This window comes from Rhinolophus sinicus, linkage group LG06 (genome assembly GCF_036562045.2).
Source record: "Rhinolophus sinicus isolate RSC01 linkage group LG06, ASM3656204v1, whole genome shotgun sequence".
Taxonomy (NCBI): domain Eukaryota; kingdom Metazoa; phylum Chordata; class Mammalia; order Chiroptera; family Rhinolophidae; genus Rhinolophus; species Rhinolophus sinicus.
In genome coordinates this window covers 160,466,549-160,484,946 of record NC_133756.1, presented here as the reverse complement: position 1 = coordinate 160,484,946, position 18,398 = coordinate 160,466,549, and the positions used below count along the sequence as shown (strand labels likewise).

Here is an 18,398-nt window from a genome sequence, read left to right as displayed (position 1 = left end):
TTTCAATGTAGGAAGAGTCTTAGGAGGCAAGGCTTGAAGCTGCGTTTGCAAAGCACGTTACTTAAATTTGAAGGGAAAAAAAAACATATAAAAGAAGGGGCGGTTAGTAGTCTCTGTTACACTAATATGTCTTACGCGCCAAGAGGCCCGCTGGTGGCTGGGATTACAAAAACTGGGGAACATGAGACACAGACTGTAGAGCACAGGGCTGTGGGCCTGGATGGAATTTGGGTGCTCCTGGGAAACCCCAGGGCTGGGAGGAGCAGAAGCCTGAATTGTCTTAAAAGGTCAATAGGAATTAGCCAAGCAAAGAAAGGTGAGAGGGACAGCAGGCAGAGGGCTCAGCACTGGTGGACTCAGGTGAAAAACAGTGCAGCGTGTGCTGGAAATTGTAAGGTACTAGCAGGGGGTGGGGACTGAGGCTAGCTGGTGAGGGGCATGTCCCCATCCCTGGAGGGTTCCCTAAGCACACCTCCAGGAGGTTGAGCTTCATCCTAAGGATATGATGAGGCACCTGAAGCATTTTAAAGGGACAAGATTCACCAGTTGCTGTAGAAAGTTCCCTGATGCCAAGTGTGGAGAATGGCTGGAGGTCTATTGGGGAGACTCAGAACAGAGATACTGGTGGATGCGATGAGTAGTGGCCTCCGGATGGTCATGAGATGCTGTGATATTAGAGAAAAATTACCTTGTTAACTGGATGTCCAGGTGAGGGCGAGAGGTGAGTGAGGGACCCTCCAGGTTTCTGGTTTGGGTGACTCGCTGGGATAGGGTCCCCTAGAGGGGGGCATGTTTGAGAAGGAAGACACTAGGTTTCATGTTGGACAAGTCGAGTGGGTGGCCCCTGTGGGCCTCTTGGCTGGACATGCCAGCAGAGGGTGAGCCATACAGGTTGGAAGCCTTGGGCCAGACATGCCCACCCAGAACTGTGGACTGTGGAGGCTGTGGAACTTTGGGGTTCACCTGCTCAGCCAAGGAGGGGAGTCCAGTGAGGGGAGCCTTGGAAGAGCCTTGGGGACAGTGCCACATAAGTGGCAGGCAGGGGAATAGGAGCGGGAGGTGTGGGAGAAGTAGTGGTGGGAGGGTCCCAGGAGCACCAGCTGAAAAGCTGGGGAGGGGAGGCTTCTAGGGCAGAGCTGGATGCGGTCAATGCAATAGAGAGGTTCTTGTAAAATAAGGTCCCTGGTGGCCTTGGCAGGGTGGCTTCTATGGCATGATGGGAAGCCAGGAGATGCAGGCAGCACATGAGGAAGAGAGCTGGAGACACTGTTAGGGCTGTAGGCTGAGGAGACGCCAGGAAGGTGGGTAAGGAGACAAGCGGGGCAGCTGGGAGAGGAGCTCTGGACAGGAGAAGGAACATCTCTTGCTCTAAGGGGAGCAAGAAGGGAGTGGATGTAGATAGTGATTTTTAGGAGGTTGAAGATCACCATAATTCTCTCAATAAACAGTAAAGGGCCTGAGTTGAGTAGGGACTTGAGGAGAACAGTCAAGGTTTGAAACTGCCTTAGGGACTGGCCAGAGGTCAAGGCTTGAAAGGAGGGGAGAGGGTGGCACTAGCCACACTGAGGCTCTATCTGGCCCGGCTGCAGGCCAGAGTGAGTGGCCATGGCCCAGTGTGATCAGCTTGGTGTCTGGTTCCAACTGGACCCAGCACCCAGGATCCAGAGGCCTAGAGGCCGGCCATGGCTCTGACTTTGCCAGACCATGAAGAGGAAAGAGAAGTGTTCACGGGCCCCTGCAAGAGAAGGTGGAATAGGGGGCTTGAGAACAGCTGAGGCAGTGGGAAGGAAGCAGCATCTGAGATATGCCCAAGGTAGGGCGGATCCCAGCCCCTTGTCCCAAGAGTGAGTGGCTGGCATGGAGGTGAAGGTCATGGAATCTGAGAGATCAAGGAATGTACGGTCAGAGGCTGGGCCTGGCTGACCACATGGATGTTGAAAACTCCTAGAATGGGGAGAAAGGCAGAGGGAGAGGGATTGGAAGGTAGGTTCTGACAGCAATAGAATAGAGAAGGTGGAGGCTGGTGGGGGCGCCCAGGGCTCCTCCGAGGAAGAACATGGTTTGGAAGGGGCCTGGGGTGTGGGCAACGACCAGCTTCCACCAGAAACGACATCAGAGAAGCGCATTCTCAGGAGGGAGCCAAGTTCCTTTACTGCACAAGCAGAAGAAATTATTTTGTGAGAAGGACCAAGACATAGGGGAGCTTATTTACATGGGAAGAAAGAGCCATGGCAGGTGGGGGTAAGAGCAGAAAGTGAGAGAAGCTGGGGCAAGGAAGCCCAGGGCAGTACGGGGAGGGGATGCAGGAGGGTGCCTCTTGTTTGGCGAGGACGAATGAAGGAGGGGATGCCTGCTCTTTGGAATCAGACACAGCCAGGGTTCCTGGCAGCACCTGGCCTAGTCACCAGGGCATGGTGTGACACCCAGGAGGGGGGTGAGGGTCCCATGCTTCTCTTGAGCTCCACTGGCCTCAGTTCTTGTGTTCCAGGCATGGGCAGGAGTGGGATAAAGGTAGCAAAGGTTCTAGACGACCCCACACCCCCTGATCCTGACCCTCTGATACCCCTGTGTCCTGCAGATGTGGATGAGTGTGAGTCTGGGGACGTGTGTGACAATGGCATCTGCACCAACACACCGGGCTCCTTTCAGTGTCAGTGCCTCTCTGGCTATCATCTGTCAAGGGACCGGAGCCGCTGCGAGGGTGAGAGGGGCCTAGAGCTGGGGGGCTGACCTGTTCCTCCCTACCCCAGGACCTCCAGGAGCTACCTGTAAATAAGCCGGACACTCCCATGTCCAGCCCCCATCCAGATCCAAGATGGAGCATGGGGTGGGGGCCCCACCTGGGGCTCTGTGGGAAGCCTTGGCAGCCTCAGGCTGTGTGAGGGCGTCAGCCCCTGAGGTTCTCCACCTCTTTGATCCCATACAGACATAGATGAGTGTGACTTCCCTGCAGCCTGCATTGGGGGTGATTGCATCAACACCAATGGCTCCTACCGATGTCTCTGTCCCCAGGGGCACCGGCTGGTAGGCGGCAGGAAGTGCCAAGGTATGGGGGGAACTGGGTGTGAACTCCTGAGGAGGAATGGCAGGGAGCAGTAATCTCCTAGACACACTGTTGATCTGTCTGTCTTTCCATCTATCCATCCCCTCAGCCATCCTTCTATTCTTTCACCTAGAATAACAGTAACAGTAGCGACAGTAATTACATGGTGTCTACTATGTGCCAACTCACCCTTATATGCATTCATCCAACAAGAGTTTACTGAGATCCTACTATTTGCTAGGTGCTATACTGTGTACTGGGTATTGAGCAATGACCCAGGGCTCCCAGCTAGGGGGCTGATGTGTAAACTGATCCTTACCGTTCGGAGTGCTGGGTGCCAAAAGAGGTCTGGACTAGTGATTAATTGCAATGGAAAGGTGACATTGAATCTGAACTTGAAGCATAAATAGATTCCCTAAAGCATAAATAGGTTCTCTAAGCAGAGAGAAGCATGGGATGATATTCCAGGCCCAAAGAACAGTATTTGCAAAGTGCAGAGATCTGGAAGGAGCTGGTTGTTTTCAGGGGAAAGTAGACCTGTGCCCTAAGCAGAGTTGAGTTGTTGGTGGTTTAGAGTAAAGGGTGATGAGACTTACAGATATTGAGAGACCAAACTGAAAAATTCTCAAATGCACAGCTGAGAGTTAGAACTTCATTCCGTTGTCAGTGGGAGCCATTAAAGGTTTTATGAAGACTAATGAAGTGAGTGTGGACCTGCTCACAATAATTGCAAATTCAATTCCAGGACTCATAGTCTCCCTATGTTCACACATCTACCCACATGCAGGCAAACACGAGTGAACTTCCCATTGTATGTACTTTGAAATCAAAGTGGAAATTCAGGTTCTGAACTTGTGTGCGGCCCTTGAGGCGCACCCCCAAGGAAAGGGGCTTGTTTCCCTCTGAGCAGCTCTTCCGGCTCCCCTCACTCCCCACAGACATAGATGAGTGCAGCCAGGACCCAGGCCTGTGCCTTCCCCACGGGGCCTGCGAGAACCTGCAGGGCTCCTACGTCTGCGTCTGTGATGAGGGTTTCACGCTCACCCAGGACCAGCATGGATGTGAGGGTGAGTTCCTCGGGGCTCCCTCCTCTGACCAGACAACCCCTGAGCCTCAGCTGGGATTCAGAGATGTATCCTGGTCCCACCCTCTGGAATGTTGGGAACAGGAAGAAATCTCTTTTGCCTGGGAGAGTCCAGTTGGCCAGACTTGGCAGGAGGGCCCTGAATGCCACACTGAGGATGGAGTTTGGCTCTCACCAGGTGGCTTTGGGGAGCCAGGCAATGTGGGGCACCAGAGGGATGCTGTTGGTGGGCAGCGTGGACAGGCAGAGACAGTCTGCAGGATCCTGAGCTGCCCTCCCCTGTCCTCAGAGGTGGAGCAGCCCCACCACAAGAAGGAGTGCTACCTTAACTTCGATGACACGGTGTTCTGCGACAGTGTACTGGCCACCAATGTCACCCAGCAGGAGTGCTGCTGCTCCCTGGGGGCTGGCTGGGGAGACCACTGCGAGATCTATCCCTGCCCAGTCTACAGCTCAGGTCAGGAGCCGGCAGGCCCTTTTCCTTCCCAGAGCCTCAGTTTCTTCATTAGGAAACGGATTGGGGGAAATGGCCCCTCCCTGGGTAGGTGGGGAAGTGAGGCAGAGACCTCTGACCTGCACGAGACGGCCAGCATGCACACGCTCAATCCTCCCTCCTTCCCTTCCCGCTCTCTCCTCGCAGCTGAGTTCCACAGCCTCTGCCCAGATGGGAAGGGCTACACCCAGGACAACAACATTGTCAACTACGGCATCCCAGCCCACCGCGGTAAGTCCCTACACGGCTCCGCCCACCAAGGTTTGGACCAACCCGACGCTGCCCTGCCCACGCATCCATCATCTGCCCCGCCTCTCAACTGAGCCCCGCCCCCATCACTCAAGTCGCCTCAGGAAAAACCTCTCCCACTTAGTTTGCTTGGGTCCCGCCGAACCCCCCACTCACAAGTTCTGGGCTTGCCGGACCTCAGTGGCCCTGCAGGTAGAGGCCGCTGGGCGCCCAATATTTGTCACTCCGCAGACATCGACGAGTGCATATTGTTCGGGGCGGAAATCTGCAAGGAGGGCAAGTGCGTAAATACGCAGCCGGGCTATGAGTGCTATTGCAAGCAAGGCTTCTACTACGATGGGAACCTGCTGGAGTGCGTGGGTGAGTGCAGTCGGCCCGGGCGGCCGTGGGAAAGCGGCTGGGAGATACGCACAACTCCCGGCCGGTTGCTCCCAATCGCGCTTTTCCTCCAGACGTGGACGAGTGCTTGGATGAATCCAACTGCCGAAACGGAGTGTGTGAGAACACGCGCGGCGGCTACCGCTGCGCCTGCACGCCCCCGGCGGAGTACAGCCCAGCGCAGCGCCAGTGTCTGAGTCCGGAGGAGATGGGTGAGGCCAGGGCCTGCTGGCTGGGGAAACAAGAAGAGGGCAGGGGCCCAGGCCGAGCTGTGACCACTCCACCCCCCCCCCATCCTCCTGCCCGTAGACGTGGACGAGTGCCAGGACCCAACTACCTGCCGCCCTGGCCGCTGTGTGAACCTCCCGGGCTCCTACCGCTGCGAGTGCCGCCCGCCCTGGGTGCCTGGGCCCTCCGGCCGCGACTGTCAGCTCCCTGAAAGCCCGGCGGGTGAGGGCAAGGGTCATCCGGGGCCAACTCCAGGGCCCTGTCTGCCATATGGAGTTCTGGGGGTGCAGCCTCTGTGCTGATGGGTTGGAGCGCAGACGGGCAGTCCTTGCTTTGGGCTCCTCCCTGACGCTGGCTCCCCCTCCGCAGAGCGTGCCCCGGAGCGGCGGGATGTGTGCTGGGGCCAGCGTGGAGAGGACGGCATGTGCGCGGGCCCCCTGGCTGGGCCCACCCTCACCTTCGAGGACTGCTGCTGTCGCCAGGGCCGCGGTTGGGGCGCCCAATGCCGCCCGTGCCTGCCGCGCGGTGCCGGTGAGCCGGCCAGGGAAGGGTTGGCTCAGAGAAGGGTATGGGGGCGGGAGTCCCGTGTATCCACCACGCTGATCACTGACTGGCCTCTCCCAGGGTCGCAGTGCCCGACGTCGCAGAGTGAGAGCAATTCCTTCTGGGACTCAAGCCCCCTGCTGCTGGGGAAGCCCCCCAGAGGTGAGTGTAGTGGGAAGGGACAGAGTGTAGTGCGGCCATCGCTGGGGGCAGTGATGACGTCTGTGTTCTCCCGGGCGGCTCAGAAGAGGATAGCTCCGAGGAGGATTCGGACGAGTGCCGCTGTGTGAGCGGCCGCTGCGTTCCGCGGCCAGGTGGCGCTGTGTGCGAGTGTCCCGGCGGTTTCCAACTTGACGCCTCCCGCGCACGCTGCGTGGGTAAGCGCCAAGGGGACCGATCCGCGGTGGGGACGGGGGCCTGCGGGATCAGAAGCACGGCTCTGGCGCCGTCGCTAAGTCCACACCTGTCACCCCCACCCCCACCTCCAGACATAGACGAGTGCAGAGAGCTGAACCAGCGCGGGCTGCTGTGCAAGAGTGAGCGCTGTGTGAACACGAGCGGTTCTTTCCGCTGCGTCTGCAAAAACGGCTATGCGCGCAGCCGCCCGCACGGGGCCTGTGTGCCCCAGCGCCGCCGCTGACACCGCCCTGGGCCCGGACCTTGGTGATCACCCAGCGCTGGGACGAACTCAGCCTCTCGCTTCTGCCAGGACTCGGGGCTCCGACCCAGACACTCTTCTGGCCCATAGGCCCCTTCCAGAGCCCCGTGTCCCGAAGATGCCCATCGGGCTACAGCTGGTTTACAAGCGGATATTGGGTCTCCTGGGCGCTGCAGTCCTTCCTCCCAGAGGATGTTTCCTAGAAACTGATAAATCAGATTGTGCCTCTTTACTCTTGGCTTTCAAAGCAAATTGATGTTCACCTCCATAGTGGGTGCAAACTCCACAGGGCAGCGCCAGACCTCAGCCTTCTCGGAGGAGCTAAACTGAGCCCAGCACAGGGGGTGTGAAATAGAATTTATTGTGGCTCTGATTATGTACACATGAGATGTGCCTGGCCGGGCCGGCCGGGCTCGCATGGTTTGTACAATAAATACATCCGCGGGGCCTGCTCTCCGTGGCCGGGAAGCACCCACACCAAAGGTTCAGTCCAGCTTCCGAGTCCCCAGCTTCATGGGTCCCTTAGCTGCCTTCTTCTCAGCGCGTTTGGCCTCCATCTCCTTGCGACGCTCCTCGCGCTTCTTGCGGGCCAGCTCAGCCTTCACCTGCCCTGGGAACGGGAAGGGGAGGCAGGATAAGGGCATCAGGATGACCTGGGCTCAGCTTCCCAGCCATGCCTGCTGGAGGGATGGGATGGGGAGTGTTCTCGTCATCAGCCCTCCCAGGGAAGCACTTACGGCTCTCGGTCTCTAGGCCCTCCCAGTTGTCATCGCCCCACGAGTCGGGTCTTGGCTGAAAAGGGAAGCAGGGGCTGCTGGAGTGGAGGCCAGCTCCCAGCCGATGCCCACCCCAGGTCTGCACCCTCCCACTGGACTGGCGCCCAGTACCTGTGTGCCAGTCTCCCGACGTGCTGACAGGGCAGCAAAGGGGTCGCCTTTGTCACTGGGCTCCTGTCCACTCCAGTTATACTCGCTGGCCAGCCGTGTGCCCTCAGGGGGTGGCTCCTGGGGGCTAGGCTCCTGCAAGTCCTGCTCCCATGAGCCCTCAGCTTCCCAGCCGCTCCAATCTGACTCGGGGGACTTGTGGTTGGGGTTCATGGGCTGCAGCAAAGGGGGAGGTAGCATCAGACAGGGAGGGAGGGGCCAGGCCCCACTTTCCATGTATACATACACCGTCCCACCCAGCTCACCTGCCCAGCACGGCTGGCTTGGCTCGCGGGACTCCAGTCGTCCTGCTGGGCTAATACAGACTCAGCCTCCTGCTGCAGTAGGAAGGAGAGCATGACCATAAGCCCCCCTACCCCTACCCAAAAGGGCGAGGAAGGCCCCAGCCCCTTCCCAGCCATGGGCTCCGCCCTTTCCTTCTGCTTTCCATCTCATTTGCTCCTGAGGACCCTGCTTCCCATCTATAAAGTGGACCCGCTGAACCTAGCCCACCATCACTGCTCCATGAGGCTGGGAATGCGATCTCGAGTTCCACACCCCTTTGCACAGCCTCGGGGGGCCAGAGCCTGCTGTCAGCCAGGTGGGGAAATTGGGCCCAGAGCTTTGCCATTTCCTGCAGGACAGCCCCACTCCATCCTCAGCCAGTCCTGAGCCCAGCCTCCAGGGAGGACTGGTCTGGTTCTAGGCCTGTGAGTGGCCTTTCCTTGCTGACCACTGCGGCTGGCAAGGCATTGGAGCAGGTGGCAGAGGGACAGAGTGGAAGCGGAGGAGGAAGATCAGTGCGCTGCCCCAACCAGCACCTGCTCCCAGGGGCCCCTGGAGTTGAGTGGGGGCTCGGCTGCCAGCTCTGGTATAAATGGTCACCTCCCGATGCCTCCTCAGCAGGGATGCTGTGCAGATGAGGGCAAGCCTGACTCCAGCCAAGCCCACACGAGCTCTGTGAATGGCCGCCTATGACCTTTGAGCTGAGGTCCCTTGGGGAGGCCCCCTCAGCCCACTCACCTCTAAGCTGCCCCAGTCTTCGTCATCCCATCTGTCCGCAGCACTGCTGTCCTCTGCTGTGTCCTTATCCTCCTCTTGTGTCTCCCAGTGGCCTGAGGTCACGGGTGTGGCAGGGACAGGGGCAGGGGCCGGGGCAGGAAGGCCTGAGGAGCAGAGGCTCACTGAGTTCCCACACACTGGTTCCCAGGAAAGTCTCAGAACAGGGCAGAGGTTGTGGGGCGCGGGCGGAGCTCACAGGGGACGAGATCCTATCCCATCCCCTATGTCCCCATCATGACCCCAGGGAGAGCCTTATCATAACAGATCTTGGATGCCAGCACCCCCAAGCCCTCAGTCACTGATTCAGCCAGTTGGGGACACTCACCCTCGGGCACGGGTCTCTGGGGGACATTGGTCTCAGCCGGGGTAGCTGTGGGGTGTGCACGGATCAACTTGGAGGTGAGCGAGGAGACCCCTGTCACAGCCCAGCCTGCCCAGCTTGCTGCGGCTCCTCCCATTCCAGGACTGGAGGCGGCATGGACGTCCTTTTCTAGGCAGTGACCGGGGAGAGAGACAGGTATAAGACACCTCAGGCATCCATGGGGAAGGTGATAGGACGGCAGTAACCGAAACAGAGCAGCCTGTAGTGAGCCCCCTTCTCCAGGCCTGTGTTCTCCCATCTATAAGATGGGGGGTAGGGGTGCTGTCAAGTCTGCTCTCTGGGGTTCTTCCAGCTTCCAGTGAGGTGGAAGGGGTCCACGACAGGTGACAGTCAAGGAAGGATGTGGCAGGAGGAAGAGGGAACATATGAATGTGGGCCACTCACCCACTTCAGCCAGCTGGGTGGGGTCCTCTGACACAGACTCCAGTTTGGACAGGAAGCTTCGGATGGCCTTGAAGGCCTGTGGGATAGCAAGGGGCAGAGATGGGGTCTCCAGGGTTCCTGGGAGCCCGCCAGGCCAGCGTGGGCCCTGCATCCCCTAGTGCCCCAGCTCCAGGGCCAGGCCCCAGCTGTGCCTCACCTGGTCCCGCACCGATTTCTCGGGATCCACCGTGAGGCCACAGAGCACAGGCAGGATCTTGTGGGCGCAGTCACTCATTGAATAGAGATTATGGGTGGCAGCGAAGCCCAGGACGCCCGCGACCCGGGATGGTGCAAATGGGTCCTTAGTGGCCCGGCTGAAGGCAGAAGTGAGGACCCTGTGTCTGGTCTGGGGTGGGGAAGGGGAGAGGGCTCCTGAGTGTAGGCTCAGTCCTGGGGCCCAGAACTGCCAGGCCTCACTTCCCAGAGCAGAGGCCAGGGCCCCCCAAGTCTGAAAAATGTGTTAATCCCTATCAAAGGGGGAGAATGGACTGGAAACTCTGGATCTTGGCTTCGTCCCAGATGATTGGGCTCACGCTGCCTCACAGTGACAGGGACAGAGCAGCACCTGCCCTGGGGCTGGGGCCTGTGCCTCCCCTCCCATCTGTCCCACTGACCCAATTCATTCATTCCTGTTTACTTTCTGGGCACTGCAGGCGTCAGAATGTACAAATGTTGGCTGAGAGGATACACACATACCGTGGGCTCAAGCCGTCCTGGGTTCAGTTCCCAGCTACTGGCTGTGTCACCTGGTGCCACTCAATCCACCCCTCAGACACGGGTTGGGAGTGCCCACGGCCTAGGTCTCAGGGAGGACAACAGCCCACACACAAGGAGGCCTGGTCCTGGAGGAGGCTGTGGTTCTGTAACAATGACAGAACGGCCAGCACCTGTGTGGGGCACTCACGCTGGCACTGAGGTAGGAGCCGATTTTGCCCAGGCAGACGGTGGTGTTGCAGCGGATGGGGCCCTGCTCGTCCTTGGCCTGCAGCCGTGCGAAGTGCTTCATCAGCTCCACGTTCAGGTTGGCCTCGTTCAGCTTCGGGGCCAGGAGCAGCATGGACTGCAGGGCGGGCACAGTGGAAACTGTGGGCCAAGGGCCACACGCAGGAGTGGCTGCCTGGGAGGGTGCCGAGGACACCCGCCAAAGCCCTCCCACACCTACCTCCGAACACGGTCTTGGTCCCTACCCAGAATGCTGAGGAAGGAGACCCCCGTTTCTCTATGCCCTTAACAGCAAAACCTCCAAAGTGTGTCTGCACTGTCTCCCATCTCTCTCATCTGCTCTCTCTTGCGTGCACTCTACTCAGATTTCAGCCCCCACACACTCTCTACCAATTGCCTTGGGTTGAGGTCCGCAGTGACCTCCACGTTGATAAACCCAATGGCCAATTCTCCATCCTCACCAAACTTGAGCCCTCAGCAGCTGACATTCCCGAGCTCTCCCTCCTTGAAACTTCAGTTCCTCGTCTGCCAGGACACCACCGTCTCCTGGTTCTCCTCTGACCTCGCCGGCTGCCCTTTCCGTCTCCTTTGGCTGAGCTCTTACTGTTCAGACCCCCCAAGTTACTCCTCAGGCCCCTTCTCTTTCACACCTCACCCTAGGTGATCTCACCCCTTCCATGCCTTGCTATGCCTGTTAGGTGACAATACCCAGATATGCACCTCTAGCCCTGACTCCTTCCCTAAACTGCACACGCACAACCAGACCCGACATCTCCACCCGGCTGTCTCACAGACATGGCCAAGACTGCACCCAACTCCTCCCGCACACATTCCTCCGTCTTCTCAGTAAACAGCTACTTAACCTTCCAGTGGCTCAGGCTAGAAGCTGCAGAAACCCCTTGATTCCACATCTATCCAGCAGCGAATACCGTTGGCTTCACCTTCGGAATGTGGCCCCTTCTCTTCACCTGCTGCTACCACGCACATGTGAGCCACTGTCACCTCTCACCTGGGCCACTACAACAGCCCCTAACAGTATGCCAGCTTCCACCCTTGATCTGAGAGCCAATTCTCCACACAGAAACACAGCGATTCTTTAAAAACAAGTCAGACCAGGGCAGTGCTCAGCTCAGTCCCTCAGTGGCTCCCAGCAAATCAGGTCCCTGCCACAGCCTACGGGGCCTCGGCCCCCAACCCCACCATTACCTCTCAGACTCCACCTCCCACACCCATGCCCTTTCAATCACACTAACCCTCTTGCCGCTACTTCTACACTTCGGGCACAGGCCAGTCTCAGGACCTTTGTACATGCTGTTTGTTCCTTCTGCAAGGAGCACATTTCCTCTAGATCTCCATATAGCTCAATCCCTCCCCTCTGTTCCTTAGATGACACCTCGTCAGCAAGGTCTTCCCTCATCACTGTTTCTAAAACTGGAAATCCTTCTCTTCACACTCTCTCACTTTCTAACATAATACATATTTTCTAATTCTGTTTATTGTCTGCCAAACCCACTCCCTGGCCCCTCAAAAGAAGTTCTGTGAGAGCAGGGAGCTTGGTCGGCCTATGAATACTGCATCCCAGAGAGGGGCTCAGCCAGTGTCTGCTCCCCCACCAGCTGCTGAGCTACACCCACTTGCAGCCTGGACCCACATGCAGGACGGTTCCTGCCCTTCCCACAACCTGCTCACCGACAGAGGTCAACCAAGACTTGTGTCCTGGTTACAGTAAGACCCCTTCAACCCTTGGAAAACCAGGGGTGGCCACTCTGGGCCTGGCCACACCCACCTTGACAGTCTGCTCCCGGATGGCAGGGTTGGTGTCCAGGAAGCCATGCACGACGTGGGGAAAAATCTGGGTGTTGACTGTTGGCTCATCAAGGTATTGGATGAACTGCTCCATCTGTGGCCCAGGTGTGGGGCGTGAAAACTCAGTCAGCCCCTCCACCTCCCACCACACCATGGGACCATTTGTGGCTTAATTCCCCTACCTGGCAGGCACTGGCTGGCCAGGCCAGTCTCCTGAGCCCCCACCATGCATCTGGCCTCTGTCTGGCCTCAAGCCCGCACGGAGGGGTTAGAATAGGTCAGGAGGGTGCTGGGAAGAGCCAGGGACTGGGAACAGAGGGCTTGGCCTCTGGCCCTGCTCAGCAGGCCGACTGTGTCACGCCCCCTCTCAGACCCTCCATGGCCTCTTCTGGAAGAGGGGGCATCACCCCTGCCCAGACAACTGTCGTGAGGAGGGCTGGTGCATTTGGCAGTTGGAGACGGAATGATACCTGGGAGCCACTAGATACTTCCTGGTTCACAAGGGGCCCCACCCTCGATCCCATCGGTCCTGTCTGATGCTCCCAGCTGCCCTGGGGTTGGCAGAAGAGACACCGTCCCCACTCTAGAGCAGCTGAGCCAGGAGACTGAGGGGCATTTGAGCCTGTAGCCTGGGCAGGCTGGGCGTTCCCAAAGCTGCCAGTGAGCGCTGTGATTGTCTCCACTTCCCGAGAGCTCATCTCACTGGTCCCTACCTGTGTGTATGTTTGGGCAGGGGTTTGGGTGTCAGGGCAGGGGTCAGGGCCTGGCCGGGGCCCCTACCTGCTGGAGGAGGCGGATGCGCATGGCCCGGTCGGTGGAGGAGAACATCTTGACCACAACGGGGATGATCTTCTGCTGATACTCCTCGGCGCTGAGGAACTTGCCCACCTGAGAGGAGGAGCAGGAAGAGGGGCTCAGCTACAACCACAGGATGAGCGAAGCCACTGGGCTCATTGAAGCTCCCCAGGCTCCCTGCTGATCTCCCAGGGTGGGAATGGGGTGGTGGCGGGGGCACAGGCACTTCCTCAGCAGCCCCTGCGCCATGCTCCAGCTCAGCTAGCCCTGCCCTTAACCTGTTTAGGTCAAGCCTCGCTCAGGAGGCCGACAAAGGCGCCGCATCCCTCCTATAACCAGGCGGCCGCCTGCCACACGCACACACGTGCACAGAATTCTGCCTACGCTTTCTGGGGCTTCCCAGTGATGCAGGATTTGCTTGCTGTCTTCTCCACTTCCCCATGCCAAGTCCAGGGTGGGCAGAAGGGGAATGGCAGATACCCAGCTAAGGGTGGACTGGGGTCTGAGGAATCCCCTAGCAGGCAGGAAAGCTCAGTGCCAAGTGGTCAAGTGCCAAGGATGGAAAGTGAGGTGGTGAGCAGGTGATCCCCTGGTTCCTGGGAACTGGGACGGGAACACAGGGCAGTCCAGGAGGGCTGTCTGGGGGAAATGGAGGAAGGGCTGAGGGATCGGAAACAAGGGGCCTTTGGAAAACGAAATTTGGAGGTAGAGGGTTTCCCTTCTCCAAGGACAAGAGGTCCCCCCAGCCTCCTGCCAGCTGGTCAGGTGGCCCCGGCTGGCTAAACCACCAGGGTGTCGGCAGAAAGCCAAGTTCTCACGTGGGCTCGGGTCTGCCCTCACCAAGCTGTCCCTCCCCAGGATGGTTCCACAGGGCTGGCTGGCTCCCACAGTTCCTGGAGCTCCCAGCCTTGCTCGTCTCCCCTCACTGAGGCCCTGGCCCTGCTCACCTTGAAGAGGGGTGTAAGGACCACGGCCCCTGCATTGCCAAACTCGAAGGCAGTCAGCAGCTGGGGTAGCACTTTGTGCCGGCAGAAATCCTCGGGGAAGGAGTCTAGGCTCTTGCTCAGCTCCTGGAAGAACTTTTGCTTCTCAGCCGGCTCTTTGATCTGGGGGAGCGAGGACAGGATACAAGGAAGAGGAAGTCAGCCTGGTCACAGCCCTCCCCAACCACAGGCAAGGACAGGGGGTCACCCCAGCCTGAAGGAGAACTTAAGCTTGTGAGCCCAACGGCCTGGGTTGAAATCCCCTCTCCCATCTATCAGCCTTGTGACCTTGGGCAAGTTCCTGCACCTGTAAATTGGGATGATAACTATACTACTTCCCAGCTGCCAGCAGTGCCCAGCACACCATAGGTGCTCAGTCAGGTGGTGAGTGTCATTCTCATCACTGCCACCTGACCTGTTGCTAGGGAAGCAGCTACCAGGGGGATCAGGCCCTCTGTCAGCATTACCTCTATTCCTCAAGACAGCCCAAAATGTGAGTACCACTAACCTCATCACACAGATGAGGAAACTGAGGCTCAGAGAGGTGAAGGGGCTTGCTCTTTTCTCCTGGCCCTGGCCAGGTCAGGCACACCTGCAACCCCACACTGGATGGGGTTCATGGCAGGCTGTGGGACAGCAGAGCCCAAACCACTCACTAGGTCCAAACCAGCCAGGTTGTCAACTCAAAGTCTCCTTTGATCCTCCTAACCTCTCAGAGGCCATAATACCCACAACTCACATAACCTGAGGACTACGTGCCAGGCAGGGTTACATGGTAAAATCTTTACACAGATTAAATAATCCTCCTCACAGCTTTATGAGGTATGTACCGATGTAATATACATTTACTGCAACAAGGACACTGAGGCACAGAGAGGGCAAGCAGCTTGTCCAAAGTCACACAGCTAAGAAGTGGTCACGGGAGGGTTTGACTCAGTGGCCTGGCACCTCTGCTACACCCTGTGAAGAGGTGTTGTCATTCCATTTACAGACAGGGAGGCTGAGGCTCAATGTCACCTGCCAAGAGTGGCCAGGCAGGGATTCTAACTCAGTCCAGTATGATTCCAAGGTTCCTGTGCTCTCTGCTGTATCCTCACCTCCACAGCCGCTGCCTAGCCCAGAAGAGGCGGCCTCTGGCTGGGGAGGAGGGCGACCTGGTTGGTTCTTCAGCGGCTCAATCCAACATGGGAGACAGGCTCAGTGCTCTGGCAGCAGGGCTCAGGGGAAGCCAAGGCCCAGAGGAAAGCCAAACCACATCCAAGGTCACACATTGAGAGAGTCACAGCTGGGTTGTCTCCATCCAATGACAGGAAGAGGGGCCCCCTGGGCACTGCCCTCCTGCATTCTCTTGCAACTTGACAGAAACAGCCTATTTCCTCTGGGCACATATTAAGAAGGGCAGCCTGGCAGAGCCAGCCATGTGATAAGAATTCCAGCACTTCTTCAAGACACAGCTCAGGCTCCCATCCGCCCAAGGCCCTCCCAGCTCCCATCTGAGTCATGCAAGATTCCAAAGAGCATCACGGTCTGTGGAAGTGCCTGTCACTCCTCCCAGATTCTCAGTCATCTCTCTGTGTGCCCCACACAGGGCCAGGTCAGAGCACAGCCTCCCTCCTTCATCCCCTATGACAACACTATGGGCCAACAGATACTACTGTCAACCCCATTAGACAGATATGAACACGGAGGTTCAAAGAGGTTAAGCCAAAGTCTCTCTCCTCACCATCTTTCCATTGACTGTTCCGTTTGTCTGGGACACCCTTTTCCAGTTCCCATCCCCATCCCACCTTCATGCACTTCAGGTCTCAGCTCAAATGTCACCTTTCACAGTGTCCTTCCCTGAGTACCTTCCTGGCATGTATCCTCATCCCAGGGAGCCCACATTTCCTCATTTCTGTGTTTTCTGTCCCTCTCCCCCAACAAGAGTTCCCAAGGTGGGGACCTGGTCCATTTACTCCCTGATAGATCCCTGAGGCCAGGGATCTGGGTCTGATTCCTTTCTCCCCTCAGTGCAGCCCAGTACTGGGCCCAGCACACATCAGGGACGAGGCCAGAAAGTATGTGTGGAGTTGATGGCGTGCCAAATGCAGTCACTAAGCACCTACGTGCCAGACACTACACTATGCTCTTTCAACTCACTGACTCCTCTCCACGCTCCTTGGTGGTAGGTATTATTATTAGGCCTGAGCTTCAGCCAAGGGAAGTCACACAGCAGTAAGAGCAGGAGCCAGGGTTGGAACCCAGAGAGCCTAGCTGAACCCACAGTCCATGCCTGTCTACAAAGATCTAACCATGAGGGAGCCTGCAAAGTTGTGGGGAGGGGGAACAGGGGCGAGGAACACAGGCCCAAAGCCCAGCGTGTGGCGGGGGAGGGAGCTCACCTGAATCTCTTCCAGGAAGAGGTTGGTCTCCACGAAGCGGTTGTTCATGAAGCCACCAGGTGCTCGGCAGTTCTGCAGGAAGCGCGCTGGGTTGGGACGCATCTTGGGGTTGGCTCCGACCAGCTCACAGTAATGGGGCACCAGCGATTTGGGGATCTGTGGGAGAAGGGTCAGTGTCGGGGCAGGCCTGGTTGGCTGGCAGTGAGGCGCAGGGCTTGGGCCACACACTCACCTTCCCAGGGTTGCGCAGGGCGGCGGCCCGAGGTAGGGGTCCATTGAAGACTTCCCAGATGAGGCAACCCAAGCGCCACATGTCAGCTGACCTGAGACAGTGACCAGAGGTGCTCAAGGCCCTGCCTCCTACTGGCCCAGGCCTAGAACCTGCCTTGGGCACCAGCCACATACTGCATGGCAGACCCTGGGCTGTGTCCCTCTGCTGCTCCTCCAATCAGCCCAATAAGCAGGTTTCATGAGTCCCATTTGACAGATAAAGAAACAGGCTCAGCGAAGTAAGGACATCTGTCCCAAGTCACACAACTTGCAAATTCAGAACCACCAAACCCAAAAAGCCTGTTGATCCCGCCCCACCTCCCTGAGGATGCCGGGAGCAGAGGAGTCCCAGCCGGAGGACTCTGATTCCCTCCCCAGCCAGGCAGCAGGGGACTAGCTCCTCTAGGGGTCTTGAGGCTGCAAGGCTTCCAGAACAGAGCAGGTTGGGACATGTCACCCCCAGTCACCCACCACTTCTCTCTGACTGCTTTGCCACCGCTATCAGCCAACTCCGGGGGGTCATAGTGCTCAAGCTCGGGGATCCCCTTGCTGGGGGGTCCGCCACCATTGCCCTGGGCCGAGTACATGTAATCCAGGCCTCCAAGCTTCCACTCGCCGGCGCGGTCCACAAACACAGCGGCCATACAGACATTGTTGTGGATGAGGTTGCAGTCGTTGACCAGGAAGCTGAGGGCTTTCTGGGGGCAGAAGGAGCCATCACACCCCAGTACCTGAAGCCCCCCACCCCTGGTCTCATCACCACTGCCCCCCACCTCACCACGATCTGGTGCAGCCCCCAGGAGAGCTCCAGTTCCTTCAGGCCACCAGCTTCCATGCGTGCCTTGAGGTACACTCCCAGCGGAGTCACAGCCTCTGTCACAACGTGGAGGCATTTATCTGTCTAAAGAGGGGACATGGGGATATCAGGGCAGGGTGGGGAAAGGGGGGAGGTGAGACATGATGGGGAGAGAGGTGGACAGCGGAAACAAATCTGGGGGTGCTGAGACAAAGGGGTGGAAGCTGGGAGAAAGTGAGGGGCAGAGTTGAGGCAGACTGGGCAGCAGGTACCTCCAGCCCATCGATGTAGGCCAGAATGTTGGGGTGCCGGAGAGTTTTGAGGCGCTTGAAGGCAGCTTTGGCCACCTGGGTCTGCTCTTCCGCGCCGGGCTTCACATCATACACGAAGATGGACACCGGGCTGCCCGTGGCCTGGGGGAGAGCAGAGGGACCTCAGGAGTGTGGCGCGGGCCCCGGGCTGACTACTCCAGCTCCGAAATGACCCCCAGAGCGGTTTAGTGCCTGAAGGAAAGGTCTCCCAGCTGGGTCTCTCCCCATGTCAGACCTTAGGTACTGAGCCGGGCCCACGTGACCCCGGTTCCGTCTGCCTGTCGGTCTCTCGGTCCTTCCGCCCGCCACGTCGGCACTGCTCGTCCCCCTCCCCCGGCCCGTTGACTCGAAGGCTCCGCAGCCACGTCAGGCGGGGCGCGACGCGGCGGAGCCGGCGGCGCTAACTAGGCAAGGCCGAGGTCGGCCCGCGGCCTGCGGAGCTGGGCAGCGCTCACCTTCTTGCGGCCGCTGTGCAGGGCCCAGGGCCCCGGCGGGCTTCCGTCAGCGGGGTCCGGGCTGAGCTCGAACGGGAAGTCCCGGACCGGATCCCGGGCAAAAAACCACATCGTCGCCGCCGCGGGCTCGGGCCCCTCCGCTCCCGGTCCTTGGCCGCCCGAGCCGGGGCGGGGCGGGGCGAGGGCGGAGTCT

General features: G+C 58.6%; 2 protein-coding genes across 9 annotated transcripts in view; one reads left to right on the top strand and one right to left on the bottom strand.

The window, feature by feature from the left end:
* The window catches only part of LTBP3 (latent transforming growth factor beta binding protein 3), a 17,943-nt gene extending 10,774 nt beyond the window's left edge, over positions 1-7,169 (top strand). For 3 of the 5 annotated variants that reach the window (XM_074336678.1, XM_074336679.1, XM_019737808.2), the window contains 12 exons: positions 2,579-2,701; positions 2,927-3,046; positions 3,982-4,110; positions 4,417-4,584; positions 4,768-4,851; positions 5,101-5,229; positions 5,322-5,459; positions 5,557-5,697; positions 5,845-6,006; positions 6,100-6,180; positions 6,264-6,395; positions 6,507-7,169. In XM_074336678.1, coding sequence (XP_074192779.1) covers positions 2,579-2,701; positions 2,927-3,046; positions 3,982-4,110; positions 4,417-4,584; positions 4,768-4,851; positions 5,101-5,229; positions 5,322-5,459; positions 5,557-5,697; positions 5,845-6,006; positions 6,100-6,180; positions 6,264-6,395; positions 6,507-6,658 — 1,559 coding nt within the window. In that variant the 3' untranslated portion in view covers positions 6,659-7,169. The remainder of the gene's footprint in view (positions 1-2,578; positions 2,702-2,926; positions 3,047-3,981; positions 4,111-4,416; positions 4,585-4,767; positions 4,852-5,100; positions 5,230-5,321; positions 5,460-5,556; positions 5,698-5,844; positions 6,007-6,099; positions 6,181-6,263; positions 6,396-6,506) is intronic. The other 2 variants (XM_074336677.1, XM_074336680.1) reach the window with 2 other exon arrangements.
* Positions 7,022-18,398, bottom strand: SCYL1 (SCY1 like pseudokinase 1). 4 transcript variants are annotated; one of them, XM_019737811.2, is made up of 18 exons: positions 18,206-18,398; positions 17,712-17,852; positions 17,422-17,544; positions 17,115-17,341; positions 16,606-16,696; positions 16,374-16,529; positions 13,957-14,115; positions 12,995-13,102; positions 12,195-12,308; positions 10,371-10,526; positions 9,624-9,812; positions 9,428-9,503; positions 8,987-9,151; positions 8,623-8,765; positions 7,866-7,937; positions 7,564-7,776; positions 7,414-7,487; positions 7,022-7,286 (listed from the first exon to the last, which is right to left on the bottom strand). In XM_019737811.2, exons 1-17 carry the CDS (start codon positions 18,314-18,316, stop codon positions 7,443-7,445), a joined length of 2,289 nt encoding a protein of 762 aa, XP_019593370.2. In that variant the 5' UTR covers positions 18,317-18,398; the 3' UTR covers positions 7,022-7,286; positions 7,414-7,442. The 4 variants fall into 4 exon arrangements, with proteins under 4 accessions (XP_019593370.2, XP_019593369.2, XP_074192783.1 ...); XM_019737810.2 differs by having other exon boundaries at positions 7,414-7,468; positions 7,866-7,934; XM_074336682.1 differs by having other exon boundaries at positions 7,414-7,468; positions 17,417-17,544; positions 18,206-18,396.